General features: G+C 45.6%; 1 protein-coding gene across 1 annotated transcript in view; it reads right to left on the bottom strand.

Moving 5' to 3' along the window:
* The window catches only part of COL3A1 (collagen type III alpha 1 chain), a 2,242,195-nt gene that overhangs the window by 1,096,768 nt on the left and 1,118,672 nt on the right, over positions 1-26,755 (bottom strand). Inside the window, exons 25-26 of the mRNA XM_068244947.1 lie at positions 9,843-9,896; positions 9,702-9,755 (exon numbers count right to left, since the gene is read on the bottom strand). Of these exons, the coding sequence (XP_068101048.1) occupies positions 9,702-9,755; positions 9,843-9,896 (108 nt within the window). The remainder of the gene's footprint in view (positions 1-9,701; positions 9,756-9,842; positions 9,897-26,755) is intronic.

Below are 26,755 nucleotides of genomic sequence, written 5' to 3'. Positions count from 1 at the left end.
GAACCCTTTCCTAAATAAATGGCTAAAACGTTTTTCCTCCATGCGCAGCTCATGTCCTCTAGTCCTTTGAGAAGGCCTAGGGACAAAAAGCTCATCCGCCAAGCTATTATATTGCCCTCTAATGTATTTATATTGCCCTCTAATGTATTTAGTTAGATCTCTGGAAATTGAATTATGTCTGAGATTTAATTAAACTAGTTCCCCTGTCCAAACGGGCTTGCAGCCTCAAGGCGAATATTCCAGCATAAAAGGCAGGGGGCAGATACCTAAAATCAGTCCACTCCTGACGGTAGCTGAGGCTGGACTCCCGGTCCACGCTAAGTGGGCTCCTGGTCCAACCAGAACTGTTCGTCCACAGAACCCAAGTCCAAGATTCTTCTATCTTGATCCCTGTTATTTTGGTAAGCAAATAGCTTGTGTGTATCTTGTAACTTTTACTTTGTAACTTTTTTACTTTGTTTTTTGTACATCTTTTGTATATATTATTTTCTGCATTGTTCCATTTTTTTCCTGGAATATTAAATCGTTATTTAATAAGCTTGACTTCTGCTGTACTAAACTAACACTCATAGCCTAGAAGAGACTGAAGTGTAACTAAGTTCATGCCTGATTGTATGATTGAGCGACGCTACCGTATGAAATTGTAATTGCATTGGGTGTATGGGGCACTTCTGCGCTCGACAGCCGAGTGGGAAGTCTAACAGTCGTTCTGGATGACTGTTAGTGGTTTTGCTTCACTACAGTGTAAGATTGCAACTGTGTGTGTGCGTGGCGTTCTCGTATTCGGCCTAAAGCACAAAGCTGACCCAAATACGCAAACGCAGATTGTGTGTTGAGCGCTCGACAGCTGAGTGGACATGTCTAGCAACGGCTAGTGGTGGCAGTGGGAAGTGTTTGAGGGGTCCCAGCCTTGTTTGTAGCTTGAATAAGGCTGCTCCCCGCTTGATCTGGTCAAACCCGAAGTCGGGAACCGTATACGCAGGCGTGCCGCGGGCCGGTTCCTGACACAGGGCATAGGGGATCATCACGTGCAAATCTTCCCTGATCTATCCCCCCTAACACTAAACAAGAGATGCTCTCTGAAACCTGTGACCACCATACTCCAGAAAAAAGCAATATTATATAAATGGGGATTCCCCTTTTCGCTCATGTTCACCCTAGGCCAAAAAAGGTAACAAGTATCCTCACTTCAAGAAGGGCTGAAAGTCCTGAAGGATAATAATCTCCTAACTTCACAGGATGACACAACAATGGATAATACATCCTCAGCCAAAAGAGCACAAAGAGACTGGCAGGATGTCCACCACTCAACTAATAAGAAGCTAAAAGAAAAACAAACTACTCCTTCCAAGATTCCTTCGGCAAGAAAAGTGCTTCCTCTACAAGCTACCTGGTATAAGTAAGATGAAACAAAGCTAATGTGAAATATTAACTTTTTTTGATTCTACTATACACCACACCAGGCCCTTACTTTCCATTCGATGTGCTGTTTCTCTACCTATTTGTTATTCTCTGCTATCAACCTAAAAGCATGCTCTTTTCTTAGACTCTTAAAAGAATGACTAAAGACAGCTTCATGGTTATATCGACTCCTCAATTTACCATGGACATGAGTAAGTGAAAATAAGGCCATAATCCGGGACAGACTGAGCTGAATTGGCCCTCAGCTATTCAGCATCTGGATCTTACTCTACAGTGCCTGTTACCTTTGCACTTGGAGAAATATGCTACTAAAAGTTTCAAGCTCCGATCACTTCTATGGTTAACCAAGTTTTACCTCTTTTTATATGTTACCCGTTATTTCATATTTGTATCTTTACTTCTAACTATGTTATGCACAGATATAAGAACCGACTTAATACAAGATGCTGTTATGCTAAAATTATTATAAAGGCTGATATTGATAAGCTTATTAAATATGATATACAACTATTCTTGTGGGACAAGCAGGCTACTCAAAACTCTCATACACCCAAACTCTAAATTATGAAATTAATTTCTCACAATGTACAGGGTTTCAATGACCCTATAAAGAGGTAGGCAGAGAGGAGTAAAGTTCCAGCACTCAACAGAAAATGCAACAGGAGGCTGGGCTAGGCTGTACTGTGCTGCAAACTGTGAGGATATAAGTCCCTCTAGGCTGCGTGCTCTGGCGGAAATGAAGTAGTGAACTTCCCCACTGCGGTGAACAAGCGCTGTTAGCGCGAAACGGACGTCCGCAGGGGACCTCAGACCTGGCGCCCACTTAACCTGCCCTGACATCTGGCTACAACGCAACTGTGAGTGTACATTTTTACTACAATAAAGAACCCTAACTGTAGTGCTGGCTTTGCCTCCTCCCTCCCCCCCCCCGACCCTATAAAGAGAGCCGAGTGCTTTAAGATATATAAATCTAAGGCCCCGGACATAATAATGCTCCAAGAAACACACTTTAAAGGTTCCTTCAGACCATTCCTCCATAAGGATTACCCTGAATTCTACACATTAAATAATACCTCATCTAAAACTAATGGCGTAGCAATACTGCTCCACAAGAATTGTTCATTTCAATATGCCAAAACATACAGAGATAATGAGGGCAGAATTCTGATTATATCAGGGACATCAAAAGAAAAACCCCTAACACTAGTTAATCTATATGGCCCAACCCTTAACGGGGGCAATTCTATGTGAAGGCACTAGATACCATTAGAAAACATAGTCAAGGCAGCATCATCTTAGGAGGAGATTTAAACTTGACACTGAACCCAATCCTAGACAGTAAAAAACTGAATTCGAGCACAGAAAGGCCCAAAGCATTCTTCAGATTCTTAAAAGAGCTCTCCCTGATAGACACCTGGAGGGAAGCACATCCACGCAAATTAGATTATACACATTTCTCCCACCCACATTTTAGCTCAGCTAGAATAGACTATATCATGGTTTCTAAAAATATAATTAACACCTTAAAAAGAGCAGACATTTCTCATAGTTGCATTTCAGACCACTCATTGGTTGTCTCCACTTTGATGTTGCATGGTGAAAAACCAGGAAATATTAGATGGAGATTGCCTCCATTCTTACTATCGTTAAAACAAAACAGATCTCAAATTGCAGAAGCGTTATCAGAATATTTTCAATTTAATAAAATAGAAGATACTTCCACCTCAAATTGGTGGCAAGCCCACAAAGCCTACATCAGAGGGTATATCCTGAAACTAACAAAGGCCTTTAAATATGATAAACAGGAGACAAAATTATTACTGGAGAAAGAATTAAATAGGCTACAAACAGAATTCAACTCCAATATGACATTAAATGCCTTACAAAAAAATTAATCAGATCAAGGAAGAGCTAGATATTGTCCTATCCAAGGAGGTAGCGCGGAATTTTTTTATGGCTAGGACATAAATATTTTTCACTGGCCAATAAAGCCCATACCCTCCTGGCTAGGAAAATTCAAGATAAAAAGAGATCCAACACATCACAATCCCTCTAAAATATCAGCCATTTTTCGTGAATTCTATCATACACTCTATTCTGATAAATCCCCTCCCCAGGAAAAAAAAATAGAAACATTCCTAGCCTCACTAGGCCTTCCCAAAATCACTCTACAACAACAAGACTTGATGAACAGCCCTATAAAACCTGAAGAAATAATGAATGTGATTAATAAACTAAAACCCCACAAGGTCCCAGGACCTGATGGCCTATCTGAATGCTACTATAAAACTTTTAAAGATATACTGGTCCCCCACTTATGTTCATATTATGGTGCCATCAGAGAAGGTCTCTTAGGAATGGAAGCAAATAAAGCCACAATAGTAGTCTTACCTAAAGAAAATAAAGACACATCCCTCTGCAAAAACTATAGGCCGATTTCCCTTATAAATCTAGATCATAAAATAATCACCAAAATACTAGCCGAGAGACTTAACACTTCTCCCTACAATCATAAAAAGAGATCAAATAGGATTCATTCCATCTCGCCAAGGCACAGACAACATAAGAAAGCTACTAAATCTAATTCACCAAAGTAACAAACATCAATCCCCTATGTTTCTTTTGACCATCGACATAGAAAAGGCCTTTGACTCCTTGAATTGGAAATATCTCTTCCTAATATTTGTAAAACTAAAGAAAAAACAGGGCACCGAGAGCCCAATAGTGCAATATAGTTTTAACAGAGAAAATCTGTCTAGATAGTTCGTGCAGAATTATACTCACAAAAAAGGGTCACCAGCAGGCAACCACTTGAAAGGCAGGTGGGGAGAATTGGTACCCGACCCCACTCGGGTATAAAAGTCGCTCTCTGTAGATAGGAGGAAAAGGGGGCGTACCCCTCCACCAAGGGTGGATAAGTAATATGTATCAAACGCAGATAGAACAGAGGCGCCAAAAAGAGTAAAAACACTATTACTTAAAAACAGTAAAAAGAGGGAAGGTAAGGTGGACTTACCTCCCTCTAGCAGTGGACAACAAGACTCTGAGGTAGAGTAGAATGCATTTATTAAACAGTGTAACTCCTAAAGATGCAACGCGTTTAGCGGGCCACAGCACCGCTTCCTCAGGCTATACAGGAGTTCAAAAAAGCTGTATCCAATCCAAGTATTGAATGAGCGCCTCATTACTCTTCCTAATATTGAATAAATATGGGTTTCAGGGACTGTTCCTAGAAACTTTGAGAACCCTATATTCCAACCCAACTGCTACCACATTAACAGCGGGGGTGGAATCTGAAGCCTTTCTAATAGCCAGGGGAACGAGGCAGGGGTGTCCCCTCTCCCCTGCCTTGTTCGCACTGGCATTTGAACCTTTATTAGAGGCGATACGCATTAACCCACTGGTTAAGGGAGTAAGAGTGGGGGAACCGAACATAAATGCAATGCATTTGCGGATGATCTGCTTCTATCCTTACAAGACCCGCTTATATCAATCAATACGGTCTCAGATATCCAGTGGCGTAGCTAAGGAGCTGTGGGCCCCGATGCAAGTTTTACAATGGGGCCCCCCAAGCACTCTATACATAACAATTTATACGGTGCACCAAAACCTGCCAATGGCAACTACAGTGTCAGAGGTGCAAGAAGGGGATGGGGAACAGTTTGTTAATGATTACCACTATTCAAAGTATCTATAGAAGTGATTATTATGCGCATAGGACCAATAGAGAGCTAATTCTGTAGTTAAGGGAGGGCCCTTCGGGGCCCCTCTGGCCCAAGGGCCCCGATGCGGTCGCTACCTCTGCACCCCCTATTGCTACGCCCCTGCAGATATCTTAAGAGATTTCGGTATGATATCGGGTTTGAAATTCAGCCATGAGAAAACCGCTCACACTCACACTCAACTGCCCAAGCGATCTCAAACAACAACTAAAGAATACATTCCAATTCACATGAAAATCAAAAAGTATTAAATATTTGGGAGTACAGATAGTACAGATACTACAGGACAGGGGCGTAGCAATAGGGGGTGCAGCGGTAGCGACCGCATCGGGGCCCTTGGGCCAGAGGGGCCCCGAATGGCCCTCCCTCAACTACAGTATTAGCTCAATATTGGTCCTGTGCTCCTAATAATCATTTATATATATACTTTGAATAGTGGTAATCAATAACAAACTATTCCCCATCCCCTTCTTTCACCTCTGACATTGTAGTTGCCATTGGCAGCTTTTAGTGCGCCGTTTCAATTGCTATGTATAGAGTGCATGGGGGGCCCCATTGTAAAACTTGCATCGGGGCCCACAGCTCCTTAGCTACGCCACTGCTACAGGAGTACAGATAGCTAAAGATTTGAAGGATCTGTACCAGCTGAATTACAACCCCCTCCTAAAGAATCTTAAAAATAAGATGCTGGGCTGGGACAAACTACATGTTTCTTGGATGGGAAGGGTAAATATCCTAAAAATGATAAAGTGTAGAGAAACCGAGAGCCCAATATAGTGTAGTATGTTAAGCATAAATGAAGTAAAGGTTATCGTGAGAAAATTATACTCACAAACGTGGGTTACCACAAAGGCAACCACTGTATAGGCAGGTGAGGAGATTAGACCTGTCCTCATTTAGGGATAAGAAGTCGCTCTCTGTAGATGCGAAAGGGGGTAGATCACCCCTCCACCAGGGGTGGACACGGTATAGCAGTAGGAGAACAGAGGCGCCAGCAGGATAAAAGCAGATAAAAACTTTAAAATTTGCTAGGAGGAAGCAGTGGACTTACCTCCATAAAGCAGACACGAAAGACTGTCTGAATAGTAGCAATCACATTTATTAACTAGTACCCCAAAACAGTGCAACGCGTTTCGCAGGCCCAGCCCGCTTCATCAGGCAATAAACATGGGGACAAGACTGTAGACAAGAGACAGTACATTATGCTATAGTAAATTCTGCAAATTTGCATATCAATATATTACATAACATAAAACATACCATTTGAAAAATTGCTTCGTGGAGATGGCATAAAATAGTTGGGTGTGCAAGTAAACAATAGGGGGTAGAGGCTATGGTGCTCGTGATAGTAATGGGCTATGGGGTGTTATTTTACACAAATTTGCAATGAGTGGTATTGGTAATGAAAAAGGGTATATGTCAGACAAGAGTAATAGGTAATAGAGCATTGAGAAGAGAACAGGGGGCCAGAAATACAGGGTAAAGCGTGCAAATAAAATAACATAAAGAACTCACCAGAATTTCAGCAATAGCAGGTGTAGCGCCTCAGTGAAGTGGTGAGGACGCTCAACTCCTTATATATACAGGTTCTTGCTAAAAGGGCCAATTAGATGTATGGGAGGTGTTAGGTGGGCGGGGCTAGGGCGAGTGTGCGAGCAGCCAATGGGCTCTCGCCACCTGTGTTCAGTGAGTTGGGTTTTTGGGAAGGGTGGGTGGGGTTAGGGCGGACTTGTGAGTAGCCAATGGGCTCTCGCCACCTGTGTTCGGCGTATTGGGTAGTTACAGGTATCATGGTTACCAAATGTGCAGCTGAATAGTGTACTAGCTGAATAGAGTACTGGTTAAGGGCACTGCCTTTGACATGGGAGACCAGGGTTCAAATCCCGGCCGGGGCAGTATGGTGTTTGGATGCTGTAAATGGGCAAAAGAATAAATTAAGTAAAAAAGTATATGCAAAGGTCTTTTTCAAGATTTAAATAAATATACTGATTCGATCCAGTGGGAATATAATAGTATATTTGACAGAGGGATTGATGTGTAAAAGTATTTAGCTGCCATCTAGTCGACCAAAAAGTTATGACCCGGTCCTAAGACACAAGAATCAATAGACATGTAAGAGCAACATAAAATGTTGTATGTTTAACAACTTTTGTGAGCGCTGCTGAAATTGGTCAGCCTGAGGAAGGATAAGCTTACGGCCGTCCACATCCTGGCTGCCCTCAAGGTGCAGGGGCAGAGGTGGCTGACTCCCAGAGGCCTGAAAGTGGGTTACGTGGTGTCCAATAATGGGGCCAACCTGGTGGCCACACTGCAGCAGGGACACCTCCAGAACATCCCCTGCTTGGCCCACATTGTTAATTTGGTGGTGCAGCTCTTCCTGCGCACCTACCCGGGGATGAACAACCTGCTGGAAGATGTCCGAAAGGTGGCGTGCCATTTACACCACCTCTGAAACCCTAGCCCACCTGCAGCAGAGCAAGGACCTGCCATCACACCGCCTGATAACTGATGTCCCAACTCGCTGGAACTCAACTCTGGCAATGTTGGAGCGGCTGTGGCAGAACAGGATGGCACTTAAGAGGTACATCTGGCATCAAGACAACCTGCAAGTCATTATCACCGTATCTAAGTGGACACAGATGCAGCAAGTGTGCCAGGTGTTGACTCCCTTCCTGCAGGGAACCAAGATGGTGAGCTGGGAGTGGGCATCAGTTTGTGAGTGGGTGCCCCTGGTTTACCTGCTGGACAGGGCAATGTGTGATCTCATGGAAGAGGGGGAGGCAGCCCTGAGCCAGCTGGATCAGGAGCAGGCAGCTCAATCCACCTCACAGGAGGAGGAGGAGGAAGAGGATGACGACTTACAGACAGTGGAGGAGGAGGAATTGGAAGGCCCTAACCTGAATGCTGAGGGGGAGCAGCAGATCGCCGCTGCTGTTGTACGGGGGTGGCGGCTTGAGGAAGAGGACACGGTGCAGGAAGAGGACAGGCATGTCCTATCGGACAACGATGAATAGGTGGCTGCCAATGCCGGCCTCTTCCCTTTGGCTGTGCACATATTGTGCTGCCTTCGCAGGGACCCCTGGGTGATCCAGATGCATGAAAAAGAGGACATCTGGATCACCTTTATACTGGCATCTGAAGGGGAAGCTGGGAGAGTTCATGTCGCCATCCACCACCGAGTAACGCACAAGGGAGTTGCAGGAGGCCCTTGTGCACAGACTGCAGGAAGCATTCCCCTAGCCTTCCACCCCCCCCTGTTGCTGTTCTGCCAACCCAGCAACAGGTGCCACGGCCATCAGCAGCAGTACCAGCAGCATCCAGTGCCCCAGAGACCTGCTGAGCCTAACCAAGAGCCTGTATGCAGTGCAGCTGCCCAGAGCTGAGGTGCCAGCCACAGCATCCTCCTCCAACCAGCACCAGCAGCGACTGACCAGCATGGTGTCATTCTGACACTGACTACATGGGGCCATTCAGCAGGCTTGACTCCGACAGCCCTGTGGACCCCATGGAGTACTGACCCACACCTTTCCTGCCCACCCGACCCCCTCCCCCCCCGCTGTCGGCAACAGGGGGACATGAAGTGGCTGATGGAATTTTTATAATGCCTGCCTTTCCAAAACAAGTTAGAACCTGGTACTCGTAATTGGCCTGGTTCATTTCATTTTTTGCTGTGGTGACACCCGTTATGTCCCATGGCCTCACATGCTGCTGTGCTGACACGCTGCTCCTCCTGCTACGGCATTTCCCTAAATCCTTACTAAAGTCTGTGTTCCCACTGCCAGGGTCCACAGATGCATATCATTTTTGGGCAGCATTATCATGTTGTGGTACCACCAGCGAGGTGCCATAGCTTTTTGGGCTGCCACGCTAACTGCTTAGTCCTCGTCCTGCTTCCGCTGATGTTCTATTTCACTACTAAAGTCTGCGTTCCCACCGCCAGGGTCCACGGACAACTCTGCTGCCATTTCATTGCTATTGCTGCAATGGCAGGTGCCATTGGGACTCATCATCACCTGCCTGCATGGTTGTAGTTTGCTAGGGATTCTGTGATTGCTTAAAGTGTATTTCCCCACTTAAAACCAATTATTATCAATTAATAGCCCCATTTAAAGTGTTAATTTAATTTTAAAAACGATTTTCTCAAAAACGAAAAGTTATTTTTTAATCTTTTTTTGCTTTAAGTTGTAGCCCCTTATAGCCTCTATAGTTCTGGCAATTTTGAGGATTGTAGCATGTATGGGGGCTTTGCTATTAATGTTAAAGGAAAATCTGGATCACAGCCCGTGACTCTGGATTTTAGAGGCGATCACGGCTAAAATCTGAGTCGAATTTGGAAGTCCGTTTCAAATCCAGATCAAAATCACGACTTGTCCGGATTTTGATTCAGCCACAGCCGAATTCAGTCGAATCCGTGATCGAGGGTATCCGAGCACCACTGTCCATCACTATTCAAATTTTGAATTTTAATAAGACAGTGTGCATGTGAACATACATTTATGTGTACTGTACATTTTCTATTATAAAATAATCTATGCTGACAGTAAAAAATATACTTACTACTGCACCAGGAGGTCCCTGACGACCAGAATCGCCACCCTTTCCAGGAAGTCCCTTATAAACAAAAGTATAGATATGTTGATTTAAAAAAATGTAAAAGGTAAAATGAATGCATTACAATTCTAAACATACAATTCTCACCTGTGGTCCAGGTGATCCAGGACCACCCTTTTCACCATCCTTACCAGGTTGACCCTAAAACATAATAATAATTATTAGAAAATAAGTGATTTTTAACGTTCACTGTTACACTCTAAACACTAAAGAATACTTTTAGGGTAAACTCCCACCATTGATTACATGAAGAGATAGAGATTGTCATAAAGTAATTTTTATGCTTTCTCAAAAGGCTTTAGCAAGGGTGTCATTTCCTTGTGGATAAACTTCCCAATGCTTCTTTATTGTACAAAGTGGAGACTATTTTGCGGTAAGTCCCATTCACACTTACCGTGCTGCGTCACATCGCACAAAAAACTCTGCATTGCATTGCAGAAGCAGTAATAGCCCTATGGGGCTATCACAGTGATCAGGGTTCAGTGGTTCCAATGCACTACTGCACTGCATGCAGTGCTTCAACAGAACAATGTGCATGTTTGCCAGGTATGTGAAGCATACTTTCATTGTACTGTATGCCTTGCTTTTGGTACCACTGCAGTCCGATTGCAGAAGAATAGCAACGCAATGGTCTGTTTGAAGTGAAGTGTGGAAGGAGCCTTAGGAGATGGTAGATCATCCTTTGGCTTTGTGAAAAATGTGGTTGTAGGACAAGTTAAAATGCTGATAGAAATGGCTCACTCTTACTGAAGACTCAAAGACATATACAGTGCTGCCCATAATTATCCATACCCCTGTCAAATTTTGACTTAGATACTTTTATTCAAACATCAAGTAATTTTTTGATAGGAAATGACATAGGTGTCTCCCAAAAGATATTAAGATGATGTACGAGAGGCATTTTTGTGGAAAAAAACATTTCTCAGTTTTTATTTACATTTTAGCAAAAAGTGTCCAGTTCAAAATTATTCATACCCTTCACAAACTGTCACAGTCTGTGGGAAAATCCAACGTTCTATACCATAGTCCAAGCTGTTCTAAAGCATCCTAATTAACCTAATTTGTTGGGAACAATTAACCACTTGAGGACCACAGTCTTTCTACCCCTTAAGGACCAGAGCCTTTTTTTCCATTCAGACCACTGCAGCTTTCACGGTTTATTGCTCGGTCATACAACCTACCATCTAAATGAATTTTCCCTCCTTTTCTTTTTTTTATTTTTTAAACAACATTTTTTTGAACATTTTACAAATTCCATGAACAAAGTATCAAAGTATCATTCCTTCAATGAGAAAATGGACTACAGAAACTTAAACAAGAACAGGCAGTAACTTTTACAAACCAGTTTGTATAACCAGAAAACGTCCCATGAAAGACTACCCTTGTAATGTGTCAGGCATGGACTCACCCCTCCGGCGGCTGGCAGCGTGGACGCCGCTCTCGGCTCTGACGTCACCGGATCTCCGAACTTCCGGGCTGCGTCAGCTGGCAGCGCCGGCGGCCGTTCTAGCCGCAGGTCCTCATCTCAGGGCAGGGCAACGCGCGCACGCACGGAGCGTCAGGCCCTTTATGCCCTGAGAAGGAGGCTGCCTTGATCCGCCCTGCTGAGGCACTCTCCGCCCCTTGCTGACCTCATCCGGGGGGTGGGGGTTCCTGAACTGACAGTCTGCATTTAAGCAGCAGACTGCCAGTCTTCCTTGTCCGCTGTAGCGATCACACTCTGTGCTAGCTCTCGGATCCACAGTATACTTATATATTGGTTACGCCAATATATAAGTACTGGAAGAAACATACCATTGTATTTTACCTGTGCCTTTGATCTTTTGCCTGTCCTTGACTCTGAGTTTGCCTAATCCTTTTGTACTGCTGCCTATCTGATTACCCGTTGCCTACCTTGCTGTGCCCTCGTTTACTCTTTTGCCTACCGTCTCTGTACCTCGTATCTCTGATCTCTGTTGCCGAACCCCGGCTAGCCCTCTAGACTCTGCCTCTGCCTCCTGATTCTGTACCTCGTATTTCTGTTTACCTGTTGCCGATCCTTGCTTGTCGACCATCCCCGCCAGCGGGCCCTTGCCGCTGGACGGTAGTCTGTGCTCTGTGGGCCCTCGCCACAGAGCAATACGCTATTATTGTTTGCACCAATCATTACACCCCATTTTGGGTGGACAGAGGTTAGCATATATATCGGATTATCGGTGAGACTGCAGATCACTTATAATCAGGTATATCTGTATTTCTGGCGATACTGCAGATCCCCAGAGATCAGTCACTCTCTGTCCTCTCTAGTGGTTACGGAACGTGACAGTACAGCGGACCAATTAACATGGAAGCCCTGGTCCAGCAGGTTAATACTCTGTTGACAATTGTTGCTCAGTTGGACCAGACCATTAAAGACCAGCAGGTCCAGATCAACCGTCTAACAGAGATTGTGCAAAACTTGCAGGCGCCAGGTGTTCCCGCTCCTATAGCACCTGTCGAACCTAAGATGCCGTTGCCCATACCGTTTTCAGGGGAACGTGCTGATTTCCGAAATTTTCGAGATCGCTGTCAGTCATATTTTTTGATGCGTCCCATTTCATCTGGTACTGAATTACAAAAAGTCACGCTTATAAAAACCCTCTTACAGGGCAACTCACAGACCTGGGCCTATAGCTTACCCTTAGGTCATGAGGCCCTTACCTCTGTTGAGAAGTTTTTCGAAGCCATGGCGGTGGTATATGACGATCCAGATATTGCTGCCACGGCTGAAATGAAATTGAAAAGACTCAGACAGGGTCAGAACTCTGTTGAGACTTATGCTGCGGAGTTCCGCAAGTGGTCGTTCTCCACTAGATGGGAGGCACAGTCTCTTCTAGATAGGTTTTTGACTGGGTTGGCTGACTCCGTATCTGAGTTGATGTTAAGTCATCCCGAACCCAGAACCCTGGATGAGGCCATAAGCCTTGCTATTAAGATTGATCGCAGGGTACGTTTTCATAAGTCATCTAGACAGCGACCCATTATGCGACCTCAGCCTCCCATGAGTCTTCCCAGTACTCCTCCTTCTGACGAGCCCATGCAACTGGGTCACTCCAAACTATCAGAGACAGAAAAGTTAAGAAGGAGAAAGGAGGGTCTATGTCTTTATTGTGGGGAGAAAGGTCATATCGCGTCTGTTTGTTCCAGGGAGGCGGAAAACTTCTCCGCCTAGGGTTAGTCGGAGGTACTACCCTGGGCGAGAATTCTGTACCTCCCAGAGATAAGGTCTTATTACCCATTTCCATCTCCTGGAATAAACAAGACAATTTACTGCAGGCCTTTATTGATACAGGAGCTGCAGCCAATTTTATGGATTCTAATCTGGCATTAAAGATAGGCATACCAGTCATTCCTTTAGAGAAGCATATCATAGTCACGGCCATTGACGATTCACCATTGCAGGATAGTTTGCCTGTCTCTGTCACACCTGAATTAACCTGTAATGTGGGGGTTCTGCACTGTGAGAGGTTACGATTCTATCTCATTAGAATGCCATCCTGTCCTATTATTTTGGGCTTGCCATGGCTACGTCTGCATTCCCCACAGATTGATTGGGCCTCTGGGCAATTACTATCCTGGTCACCCTACTGTCAGGAGCATTGTATTTCCCAAATCCCGCTTCGTTCTACTCACCTAGTTCTTCAGGGCCTCCCGCAGCCTTATGTATCTTATGCCGATGTGTTTTGTCCACGGTCTGCTGACTCACTGCCACCTCACAGACCGTATGACTGCCCGATTGAACTCAGACCTGGAACCATGCCTCCCAGGGGTCACCTTTATAATCTCACTGGTCCCGAGAAAGTGGCCATGAGAGAATACATCCGGGAAAACTTGGAGAAGGGGTTCATTCGACCCTCTAGGTCACCCGCTGGGGCAGGGTTTTTTTTTGTAAAAAAGAAAGATGGTGGGCTACGTCCTTGTATTGACTACAGAGCTCTCAACGCAATCACAATTAAAAATCGTTACCCGCTCCCCCTGATCGACGATCTTTTTAATCAGGTCACAGGTGCCCAGATATTTACTAAGTTGGATCTTAGGGGAGCCTACAATTTGGTCAGAATTAGACAGGGGGACGAATGGAAGACGGCGTTCAACACTCAGGACGGGCATTACGAATATACGGTCATGCCGTTTGGCCTGTGTAATGCCCCCGCTGTCTTCCAGGAGCTGGTTAATGACATTTTCAGGGACGTTGTAGGGAGGTTTGTGGTCGTTTATTTAGATGACATTCTCATTTTTTCTCATGATATCAAGGAACATCGGTCACAGGTTCAGTATGTTTTGCTCAAATTGCGTGAGAATTCATTATATGCCAAATTGGAAAAATGTTTATTTGAGGTCACTGAGGTACCATTCTTAGGTTATATAATTTCTAGTTCCGGGTTATCAATGGATAACAGCAAAGTCACGGCTGTATTGGACTGGCCTCAACCGGTTGGGCTGAAGGCCTTACAACGGTTTTTAGGCTTTTCTAATTATTACAGAAAATTCATAAGAGGGTATGCCGCTTTGGTAGCCCCTCTTACTGACATGACAAAAAAAGGGGCTAACACCGTCAATTGGTCTTCCGAGGCCATCTCCGCCTTTCAAAGCCTTAAGACAGCCTTCTGTTCCGCCCCCATTCTACATCACGTCGATTCTTCCAGGCCGTTTATCGTGGAAGTAGACGCATCTGAGATTGGGGTTGGGGCAGTCCTATCACAATACACCGGGTCACAGGGAAGACTCCATCCCTGCGCTTTTTTTTCAAAAAAATTTTCTGAGGCAGAGAGAAATTATGATATCGGGAATAGGGAATTGCTTGCTGTGAAACTGGCTTTTGAGGAGTGGCGACACTGGCTTGAGGGGGCGGAACATGTGATCACAGTATATACGGATCATAAGAATTTAGAGTATCTGAAGGGGGCTAAGAGGTTAAATCCTAGACAGGCACGGTGGTCTTTATTTTTTTCCAGGTTTGATTTCATTATCACGTTTAAACCGGGAAGTAAAAATGTCAAAGCAGATGCTCTTTCCCGATGCTTTGACATAGAATCGGTATTGCCCTCTGAACCAGATCCAATTTTATCGGAGAAAGTGGTGTTGGCTTGTATAGGCTCCAGGGAGGATCTTGCCTCTGTTCTCCTTCCTCATCAACCAGACAGTCCGGCAGGAAAACCTCCTGATCTAATGTTTGTTCCTTTACAGTTTAGGTTACAAGTGTTACAGCTGTTTCACTCATCCAAACTGGCAGGTCATCCTGGAGTAGCCAGAACCAGAGAATTGTTATCTAGAAGTGTCTGGTGGCCCAATTGGAGGATGGATGTCGAAGAATTTGTGGTCTCTTGTACTGTATGCTCACGGAGCAAATCCTCACATATCCCCAGTAGGTACCCTCCAACCCCTACCCATACCCTCCGAACCCTGGACTCACATATCCATGGATTTCGTAGGGGAATTACCTTCTTCAGATGGGAACACGGTGATTTGGGTTATTGTCGATCGATTTTCTAAAATGGCTCATTTCGTGCCATTGAAAAAATTCCCTTCCGCCAGGGAACTGGCAGATCTCTTTGTGATCCACATCCTGCGCCTTCATGGGGTCCCGGAGAATATAGTGTCTGACAGAGGGGTGCAGTTTGTCTCGGAATTTTGGAAGGAATTTTGCAGAATACTAGGGATCACGCTCTCATTTTCGTCTGGTTATCACCCTCAGACCAATGGTCAGACGGAGAGGGTGAACCAGTCATTGGAACAGTATCTCCGGTGTTATGTGGCAGATAATCAAACGGAATGGGTTCAATATTTACCATACTCCGAATTTGCCCACAACAATCTCCGGAGCTCTTCCTCAGGGTTTTCACCTTTTCAGATTGTTAATGGGAGATCTCCTAGGTTTTCCCCTCTTCCTGTCAGTTCCTCTCCTTTCCCTGCCCTAGAGACCTGGCAGGAGACACTAAGATCTCGCTGGAAGGAAGTAAATGCCAATTTAAAGAGAACAGTTGCCCTCCAGAAACAACAGGCTGACCGAAAGCGTTCACCCGAGTGGGAGTTCTCTCCCGGGGATCTTGTTTGGATCTCCACTCGGCATATCGCTTTGCGGCAGCCATCAGCTAAACTGGGGCCTAAATTTGTAGGTCCATATCCAGTAGCTAAAAGGGTCAATAAAGTATCTTATCAGATAACGTTACCCCAATCTATGCGTGGGGTAAGAACATTTCATGTGTCTTTATTGAAACCCGCGGTGCATGTGGACTCTGGTCCTCCCCCTGTTATTGTAGAAGGTGAGCCTGAGTATGAGGTCGAGAGAATACTAGACTCTCGATTCGTTAGGAATTCTCTCCAGTATCTGGTTCATTGGAGAGGATACGGTCCTGAGGAGAGATCCTGGGTACCAGCACGTCATTTCCATGCACAGGAACTCATACAGGAATTTCACGATTCCCATCCTGATAAACCTTCATTGGCGTGTTCGGAGACCACGCCTCAGGGGAGGGGTAATGTCAGGCATGGACTCACCCCTCCGGCGGCTGGCAGCGTGGACGCCGCTCTCGGCTCTGACGTCACCGGATCTCCGAACTTCCGGGCTGCGTCAGCTGGCAGCGCCGGCGGCCGTTCTAGCCGCAGGTCCTCATCTCAGGGCAGGGCAACGCGCGCACGCACGGAGCGTCAGGCCCTTTATGCCCTGAGAAGGAGGCTGCCTTGATCCGCCCTGCTGAGGCACTCTCCGCCCCTTGCTGACCTCATCCGGGGGGTGGGGGTTCCTGAACTGACAGTCTGCATTTAAGCAGCAGACTGCCAGTCTTCCTTGTCCGCTGTAGCGATCACACTCTGTGCTAGCTCTCGGATCCACAGTATACTTATATATTGGTTACGCCAATATATAAGTACTGGAAGAAACATACCATTGTATTTTACCTGTGCCTTTGATCTTTTGCCTGTCCTTGACTCTGAGTTTGCCTAATCCTTCTGTACTGCTGCCTATCTGATTACCCGTTGCCTACCTTGCTGTGCCCTCGTTTACTCTTTTGCCTACCGTCTCTGTACCTCGTATCTCTGATCTCTGTTGCCGAACCCCGGCTAGCCCTCTAGACTCTGCCTCTGCCTCCTGATTCTGTACCTCGTATTTCTGTTTACCTGTTGCCGATCCTTGCTTGTCGACCATCCCCGCCAGCGGGCCCTTGCCGCTGGACGGTAGTCTGTGCTCTGTGGGCCCTCGCCACAGAGCAATACGCTATTATTGTTTGCACCAATCATTACACTCCATTTTGGGTGGACAGAGGTTAGCATATATATCGGATTATCGGTGAGACTGCAGATCACTTATAATCAGGTATATCTGTATTTCTGGCAATACTGCAGATCCCCAGAGATCAGTCACTCTCTGTCCTCTCTAGTGGTTACGGAACGTGACATAATGGCTTGAGGGATTGTTTTCCAGATCATCTTTACCCCCCCTAACTCCCCCCTTATCCCTCCCCTCCCTCCGCCCTTCCCCGTCACTCCCGACCATAAGCTTCTGGAAAACCTTAGGATATGTCTAGTTTTCCCAGCGTGACCAGCAAGTGTTCCGTTAGATACCATTTTGTGTACTTAAAGTGTTCCATTAAGTCTCTTATTTCTTGTTGTGTATAAACCTTTAAAATAAAGAGTTTCCACTTTTTAAAGAATGACTGTTTTCTTATCCTTGTGATTTAACGTATCCAGTTTGTCCAATTGGTGAAGGTGCATGAGTTCTTCCTTGACATCCCAGATTGTGGGAGGGCTTGAATAAACCCACTTGTTGAAAATCACCTTTCGAGCTGTAATTAAAATCAAATGAGCTAGTTTACTCATGACTTTGGTAGTTGCCTGGGGATTGTCCTCCACCTCTCTCCTCCACACACAATGGAATAGGTCTGCATCAGCTTGATTACACTTGGGGCATTTTGGCGTATAATAAGCTGGTGGGCTCTTATATTTAATATTAAAGACATACTTAGCTTTAGAGGTGTAGCGAACGGTTCGCCGGCGAACGGTTCCAGGCGAACTTTGGGGGTTCGCGTTCGCCTGCACCAGCCGAACTTTTGCGGAAGTTCGATTCGCCCCATAATGCACTATGAGGGTCAACTTTGACCCTCTGCATCACAGTCAGCAGGCACATTGTAGCCATTCAGGCTACACTAAGCCCTGGAGCCCCCCCCCCCCCCCTTATATAAGGCAGGCTGCGGCGGCCATTAGTCTCACTCGTGTGCCTGCTAGAGACAGAGTAGGGACAGCTGCTACAGACTTGTTCTTCTAGGGACAGATTAGTTAGGTTCTTGGCTGCTTTGCTTGCTCCTGGCTTATTATTATTGCTTTTACAGCACCCCTCAATAGCTCTTTTCAGAGCTCATCCTGTACTTTTTTTTTTTTACTGTGTGTCAAACTGACACTTTTGTTGCATGAACAGCCTTGCTAATTGATAGTGTGTGTGCCACTGCCAGCAGCCCAGCACATTCAGTGACTGACTACCTGTGTGTGTGACAGGGAGCTGCACATTGTACTACCCAGTACTGCATATACCCAGTACCTGTTGTGTTTACTTAACCCACCTCATCACTGCATATACCTAGCTTTGTGTTGAGTGAACCCAGCTCACTGCATCTAACTACCTGTTGTGTTGGGTGAACCCACCTCACTGCATCTAAGTACCTTTATTGTTCAGTGAACCCAGCTCACTGCATCTAACTACCTGTAGTGTTGAGTGAACCCACCTCACTGCATCTAAGTACCTTTATTGTTCAGCGAACCCGGCTCACTGCATCTAACCACCTGTTGTGTTGAGTGAACCCACCTCACTGCATCTAAGTACCTTTACTGTTCAGTGAACCCAGCTCACTGCATCTTACTACCTGTTGTGTTCAGTGAACCCACCTCACTGCATCTAAGTACCTTTACTGTTCAGTGAACCCAGCTCACTGCATCTAACTACCTGTTGTGTTGAGTTAACCCACCTCACTGCATCTAAGTACCTTTATTGTTCATTGAGCTACCACAGCCCGGCGACCATATGGGCTTGAAAAACGCCACGGCCTACACTCTGGCCACGGTGCGCACCAGTCCACCACGGCCGTCACTACGCAAACAGCTGTTTGTGGTGCGTTACACAGTGAGTTTGGTGTGTCAGTGTGAAGCAGAACTCTAATTACAATCCCTGATTGATGTATACCCATGCAAGATGTTTGAAAGCACTTTAGGCCTGCAATTTAGCATTCAATGTGATTTCTGCCCTTAAAATGCTGCTTTGCGTCAAATCCAGATTTTTCCCCGGGACTTTGGGCATGTATCCCACTCCGCCATGCCCCCTCCAGGTGTTAGACCCCTTGAAACATATTTTCCATCACTTTTGTGGCCAGCATAATTTTTTCTATATTTCAAAGTTCGCCTCCCCATTGAAGTCTATTGCGGTTCGCAAACTTTTACGCGAACCGAACCTTCCGCGAAGGTTCGCGAACGTGGTTCGCGAACCGAAAATCGGAGGTTCGCGACATCTCTACTTAGCTTTATGGATGAATTTGAGATGAGACTCTCGCCAATTTCCCCCAACTATCAGTTTATGGACCACCCCGTATCCCTCAAGAATTTTTTTTGGAAGGTCATCGCTTGATATATGTCTGGACCAGCTAGATAGATTATTTACTGCTTTTTTAGAAACCGTTATTTGTTGGAGGTCTGTCTGAATCGCGGACAATGATATTTTAGGAATATGCGGGGCTAGAAATTCATCCAATTTGTTTAGTGTAGTTATTCTTCTGAATTGATTCCCCTTACTTTCTAGGAATGATCTCAATTGGCCGTAATATAAGAAATGATGGCGAGGAATGCCATATTTTGACCTGATACCCACAAAAGATAACAATTTACCTACATTCAGATCCAATAATTGCCCCAGACGGTGAATTCCTTTGTCCTGCCATTCAAAAAAACCTCCATGGGCTAGGCTCGCCGGGAACTCCGGCAATCCACGTAGGGGCATATATTTAGAGACCAGGTAAGGCATATTAAATGTTTTACATAGCTCTCTCCAAGTCACTATAGTATCATTCAGAATTTTGCTACTTCTAAATTTTAGTGGTAGGTGTCTATGTGATGTGTGTAGCAAGCCAGAAAGGGACCATGGCTCGGCATATGAGGACTCTAGATCATAGTTTAAATAAATGCTCGAATTGTTGATCCAGTCCCGTACATGGCGGGTTAGGCAAGCTATATTATATCTCCTTATATCGGGTATAGCTAGGCCCCCCAAATTTTAGGTAGCTGTAGCTTGGAGAGAGCTATTCTTGCTTTGCCCTTTTTCCATAGGAAGCGAGTAAATGCACTGTACAAATCTTTGACATCTGAATGCCTCAAAAGTAATGGAATCGTCTGCAGGGGATAAAGCAATCTGCCAAAAGACTTGATTAGTGAAGCCCGTCCCATTTTTAAATTAATGGGCAGGTTTTCCCAATTGGCTAACTGGCGTTTGATATCTACTATCATGGGGTGATAGTTTTTTGAATATATAAGAGATGGGTCCCTAGGAAATTTGATTCCTAAGGAAGTTACCTGCGAACAAATTTTCACGGGGAGGTGAGTCAAACTTATTTTCGGGGCCAATTTGGATAAGTACATTAATTCGCACTTGGAGACATTGATTTTGAAACCACTTAATTCGCCTATTTCCCCTATTATACCCAGTATCTGTTTTAATTGAACCATGGGATCCTGTAGAAATAATAGTATATTGTCGGCAAACATGGCCTGTGAAACTCTGTGTCCTCCAATATTAATTCCTGCTATATTTGCCTCAAGGTATCGAGTCATAGGCTCCAAAGCAAGATTGAAGAGCAGGGGTGACAAAGGGCACCCTTGCCTCGTTCCCTTCTCAAGTATGAAGGGGTCAGACAAGAAGCCTGGAGTGTAGATATGACCACTAGGATTTGTGTGAATAGCTTTTATTAAATTTCTTAGCGAGCCAGTTATTTTCATTTTGTCCAGAACTCCCTCTAGCCACTCCCAGGATACATTATCAAAGGCCTTTTCCGCATCGATCATTAAAATGGCATAATTTTTGCATGTTTCGGGGTAGGCCTTGGCATAATCTTGGACTAGAAGTAATTTCCTAACATTAGCTACTGCTGATCGATTTCTGACAAAACCCACTTGATTTGGACTAACAAGTTTGGGAAGTAAATTAGCCAAGCGATCCGCCATAATTTTCTTGATTGATTAACCACCTCGGCGTTCTGATTCCCAAGGATTTCTGTGCAAAAAGCGGTACATTTAATTTTCAGCACCTTTTTTCCTGTAACTTACCAAAATGAGCCAAGCAAGAGTTTAGTATACATTCTGAGTATAATAAAAGTGTCAAACACTAATTCTTGTCAAAAATAAAATAAAATGTATTAATAACTAACTGAAATACCTTGCATTTTTCCTCAATGCAGAAATATAAAGAAAATGCAGAAATAAATAAATCAATGCAGAAATAAATAAATGAAGGCAGAAACAAAATTATACAGGGTTCAAGTGTACCTTAGAACACTTCTTTAGTGTGGTAGATCTTGAAGCATGGTAATGCGCAAAGTGGCACGTCACAATCTGGGCAGTAAGTGCGGGTCTCCTTCCGCATCTTTTTGCCATCCTTGTCCTTCTTATTGCAGCAAACAACGCACCTTCTTGTAGGGTTTGCTTTCTGTGGGGTCGGTGGCAAGTACTCCACAAAGTGTCTCCCTGAAAGCCGTGCCGGATTCACGACATATGATGCCCTGCGCCCCGGTCTAGATGTTGACTCTGGTGGGGGGTACTTCGTGCAGATTGCTTCCGTCAGCTGCCAGACAAAGTCATGGTGGGGTACAGGCCTACACAGCTTTTCTTGTAGAGCACATAGCCATTCCACAAACACTGCTCAAGTAAGTGGCGGAAATTTTTTTTATAATATTTCCGCTGCTGCTTGCGGACAGCCGGATAGAAAGTCATGGCTCCATCAGCCCTGTCCACACCCCCCATAGTGTTATTGTAATCCAGTATGGCTTTGGGTTTATCCACCTCCTGTTTACTCCTGTTGGTGGTGCGGACAGTCTCGGCATTATGAATAGTGCTGAGGACACAGACATCACGTTTGTCCTTCCACCTTAGAGCCATCATTTTGCCTTTCTGCCAGGCAACGACCTCCCCCTTTTTCAGCTTCCTGGCAGAAAAGGCCGGCGGCAGATTCCGACGGTTAGCCCTCAAGGTACCATAGGCATCGGTTTTATGCTGGACCAGGTAATCAAAAAGTTCAGGGGAGCTGTAGAAATTGTCTGTCGTCAGGCAGTACCCCTGATCCAGCAATGGCTCAATTAGGGTTAGGACAGAGGAGGTGGCACACCCAAACTGGCTGAACTGAGGGGCAAATTTGGTGCCTTTGCCCGTGTAAATTACAGAGTTCCAGATGTACCCGGAGTTGGCCTCACAGAGCATATACGACTTCACCCCAAAGCGTGCCCTTTTTGAGGCAATAAATTGCACCCAGCTCAGTCTCCCCTTATATGCCATGAGGCTTTCGTCAACCGTGATGTCGCGATCTGGAACATACACAGCCTTGAAGTTCGCAACAATCATCTGGTATATGTCCCAAATTTTTTTCAGCTTGGGTGCGGGATGGGTGGCCTCATCAAACTCCTCGTTGTTTCCGAAGTGCAAATACTTCATGATGAGGGTATACCGTGGCTCGGACATAACAGATTCAAAGAAGGGCGTACTGAGGATCTTATTAGTGGTCCAGTACCACTTCTGCAGCGGCTTACCAACAACTCCCTGGAGGATGACGAGCCCCAGGAACACCCAGATGTCGTTGGTGGTCACAGGTTCCCACTTCCTGCTCCGCGAGAACCTGGGTAGAGAAGATCCCTGCTGATGTTGCGCTGCATAGCGATTCATCTCCTCAACGATCTTGCGGATGACGTCATCAGTCAGGAAGAGCTCCAGAAAGGACAGCGGACTCTCGTCGCACGCGATCTTCTGCCCGGGTGCCCCTGTGAAGGGGAACCTGGGTGGCGGAGCTTGAGTGGGGCTCCCCAGCTCACACCAGGTGCGTGCGACCGTCACTGGCTCCTCGGCTTCCTCATCACTGGTCTCCGTCTCCGAAGACAGGTTACCGGGAACCTCGCTGTCTGTCGATTCCTCTAGGAGCTCGTCTTCGCTGTCGCTTGCCTCGAGGACATCCAACAACTCCTCGTCACGCACACGCCTCCGGGAGGACGAGGCCATGACCCCAAGCAGGGTACGGGGTCACGAGCAGCGACAAAAAAAAAAAAAAAAAACAGCAAAAGCAAACGCACAGGGATCACAGCGTCTTGAAAAAGACGGAAAGCAATACGCAATCTGACAGTAATATGAACGAAGCTAAGGCTGGAAAAAAGCAGTAATCGCACAGAAATCGCACAGAAATCACAGATGATAGCTGAAAACAGACTAACACTGGACGCTGAGGACTCTGAAAGAGGGAGAGCCAGTAACTGTTCAGGGCTTTTATTGAGAGTTGACAGGTGTTTGTGTTTGTGCAAACAACTTTTTGAAATACAGTAGCATGATTGGATTACATAGAGTTTGTTTCCCTATGTAATCCAATGATGCAGTCGCCGCGACGGACACTAGGGGGCGCAGGAGCCGACGTCAGAGGAAGTGGCTGGGCTACGCCATCTTCCCTGACTGCTGCCGGATCTCCGTAGGCTTGCGGAGAGAAGAGGGGAGCGGGGACCGGAGGATCGGGGGAGCCTGGGGAGCCTTGGACAGCGATCAGAGCCCAGCAGGAGGGAGAGGGAGCCCCGCAGCAGCTGCAGCAGCACAGAGGAGGCGGCTGAAATCACGTGCTGCACAGCGGTGAGTGGGGACAGCGCTGGACGAGCTGAGCTCGTCCTAAACACTAGCAGCAACTTTTTCTTGGACGAGCTCAGCTCGTCCAGAACACTGGGGTGGTTAATGATATAGGCCGATATGATCCTGGTAACAGAGAGTCCTTGCCAGCCTTAGGGAGCAGTTTAATATAAGCCATGTTTGCCGACGAGGGGTACCTACCCTCCTTCAAAATTGTATTAAAAAGGGTCACTAAATATGGCACCAAGTCCTGACGTAGCAGTTTGAAAAATTCTGAGGATAAACCCGTCTGGGCCTGGTGCCTTACCATTAGCAAGATTCTTAATAGTGCTGTGGACTTCATTTTCGGTAATAGGAGAGTTTAGTTCCAAAAGATCATCTTCTGATAGAGAAGGAAGAGATACTTTATCCAGCCAACTCTGCACTGTATCCCTGGTCCGATTGATGGTGGTGTCTGCATATGATTTTTTATAAAAATCTCTGAATATGGAATTGATGCCCTTTGGATTATGTTCTACATGCCCTAAGGGCGATCAAAGGGAAGTAATTACTGTGGTACTGAAGGGGGGTTTTGACATGCAAGAAAGTCATGTACCTATTTTGTTACCAAATTTATAAAAGTACAAATCTTTGTAAGATTTTAGGTACATATCCCGTGTCTTTAAATTTATTTCCGTGTCCCTTTTAGCTTTCAACCATTCCAATTTTGCCTCTGAGGAGGGGTTATCAAGAAAATTCTTGTGGGCTGTTCGTAGCAGTTCTACTGATTTCATGTATTGATTATGTGATACTTTACGTTTGGCCGCTACATAACTGATAATTCTTCCCCTTAAAGTAGGCTTGGCTGCCTCCCAGAATAAAAAGGTGTCTTTTATGTGTGCCCGGTTATCTTCCTTATATTCCCACCACCACTGTTGGAGAAGGTGTGCAAAACCTTCGTCTTCATACAAGAAGGATGGGAACCGCCAAATTATATCAGATCCTTTTGGTACGGAGGAAGAGAAGATCAATTGTACTGGGGCATGGTCAGAAATTACCAAGTCCAAAATGTCAATAGATAGGACCTGGGACATAGCCTGCTGGGATAATAAAAAATAGTCTAATCTTGACCATATATCATGAGGGGAGGAATAGAAGGTAAATTCCTCGCTATCTGGGTGCAGTGACCTCCAGCCGTCGCACAGACTGGACGTTTGAATATAGTCCTGGAACAGTACAGATTTAGCTGCAATTAGAGAACTGGCGATCCTTTTTTTAGACCTGTCTTCCCCCAAATTAGCCATAGCATTAAAATCTCCCCCTTGTATAATTTTGCACGTATCTGTAGAAAGTGCATTGGTCATAAGATCTGCTAAAAATAATTTATCCTCATTATTAGGCCCATAAACACTTGAGATCGATACCGCCTCACCCGCCAATCGGAGCTTAATCCTTACCCACCTCCCTTCCTTGTCACATTGTTCGTCGACTATCTGGCCCTGTACTTGTTTATGTATTAGTATGAGCACCCCTGCTTTTTTCCCCTGGGCTGGCGAACCATACACTTGTCCCACCCAAGCATGGCCGGATTTCTGGCAAGGCCCCATAGGCCATGGCCTAGGGCACCAGATAAACAAGGGGCGGCCTGCAGACAGTGGGCATTATTTGCAGGGCATTATTTGCAAGTGTCAAAACAGATGAAAGTGGTCAGGATAACTGCACTATTAGTACCAGCTGGCATCTGCCTGTGCTGTGCTACAGGCAGCTGCAGTCCGTTAACCAAACGTTTGTGAACAGTGTGTGACTAGCAAAAAGCCAGACCTTGTCCAATGACATAGCAGCAGCTCCAGGCAGTTAAAGAAGGCCGGGTCTCACACACTTGGTGTGGGGGATGAAAGGACCAGGGGCAGCACCAGCAAATAGTACAGAATACAGAAGGCAGCCTCTCACAGTACCCATTTCTTAATTATTGATTGGCCAGCGCTGTTACCCTGGAGACAGCAGTGGGTACAGGACTCACTTTTACGTGTTGCTGACCCCACCCAATGTCCAATTGTGAGCCACTTTTGACTATGTGTGTATGGTGGAAGGCTCCTACCACGCCCATCACCCAGGGACGGATCTAGGGGGGGGCAAGCAGGTCTCTTGCCCCAGGCGCAGTTTGCTGAATTCTTAAAAAGGCGGCAAAATTTGGATGGGGAATGGCAGTTTAGGCGCCAAAACCTGACCTTGCCCCAGGCGCAACTTGGGGCAACTTGTTGTAGATCCGTCCCTGCCATCACCTGTAGATCGCTTGATTGACCAGTTCCCCCGTGTGACATGATTGATTCACTTCACGTTGCCATGGAGACATCGGCACTAGCCCCAATAGTGGACACCATCGGGCCAAAATTTTTTTGATGGATGTGTGTGGAGAGAGGTGGTAGGATACGGTTGGGGCGGCTGGTAATAGTCGGCCTTTTGGCGGTAAGAAGTACAAATCCGGCCCTGCACCCAAGATTTACGCATATAGTTAAATTGGTCTCTTGTCAGATGGCATTCTTGTAAGAGTGCTATATCAGTTTTCACTTTCTTCAGATGTCTTAGGATAATAGATCGCTTACCCGGGGACCGAAGTCCTTTAACGTTCCATGTTGTTATTCGTAATGCCATTTCCAGGGGAGTATTGGATCTAATGACCACCATATATCCACTGAAGATTTAACCCACCTGATCAGGAGTGACCTAACTGAAACTCATCCCTCCCCTTTCTCCCCCTTATACAATCCCCCCTTGAAAACCAGAAGAAAAACATCAAACATATATAACCCCACATAATGTGACTTCACTTTTTTCCCGGATGACCTCCCCCTATCTCCAAAACCGATCCCCCTCCCGCTCATCTCAGGCTCATTCTATGTTACCTAGCTAGAGCATTTACTTTAACTTTAATAACAAAATATAACCGAATGCCATACTTGGTTGTTTAGAAAAGTGAATTATACTGTGTCAGACTCAAACCTTTCTCTAGTTATACAGCAGCACCCCCTGCTGGCAGATACACAACCTTCAAAACTGATATATAGAAAGTTAATCATTTGTGTTTTTGTCAGACACTGAACGCAAAAAGGATAAAGCTTCAGTAGCAGAAGTAAATGTATGATCCTCATTTTTGTCGTCTGTGATCC

The sequence above is a fragment of the Hyperolius riggenbachi genome, chromosome 7 (assembly GCF_040937935.1).
Source record: "Hyperolius riggenbachi isolate aHypRig1 chromosome 7, aHypRig1.pri, whole genome shotgun sequence".
In the NCBI taxonomy this organism is placed as follows: Eukaryota; Metazoa; Chordata; class Amphibia; order Anura; family Hyperoliidae; genus Hyperolius; species Hyperolius riggenbachi.
The sequence above is the reverse complement of the archived record's forward strand: the minus strand, read 5'-3'. Positions and strand labels throughout refer to the sequence as shown.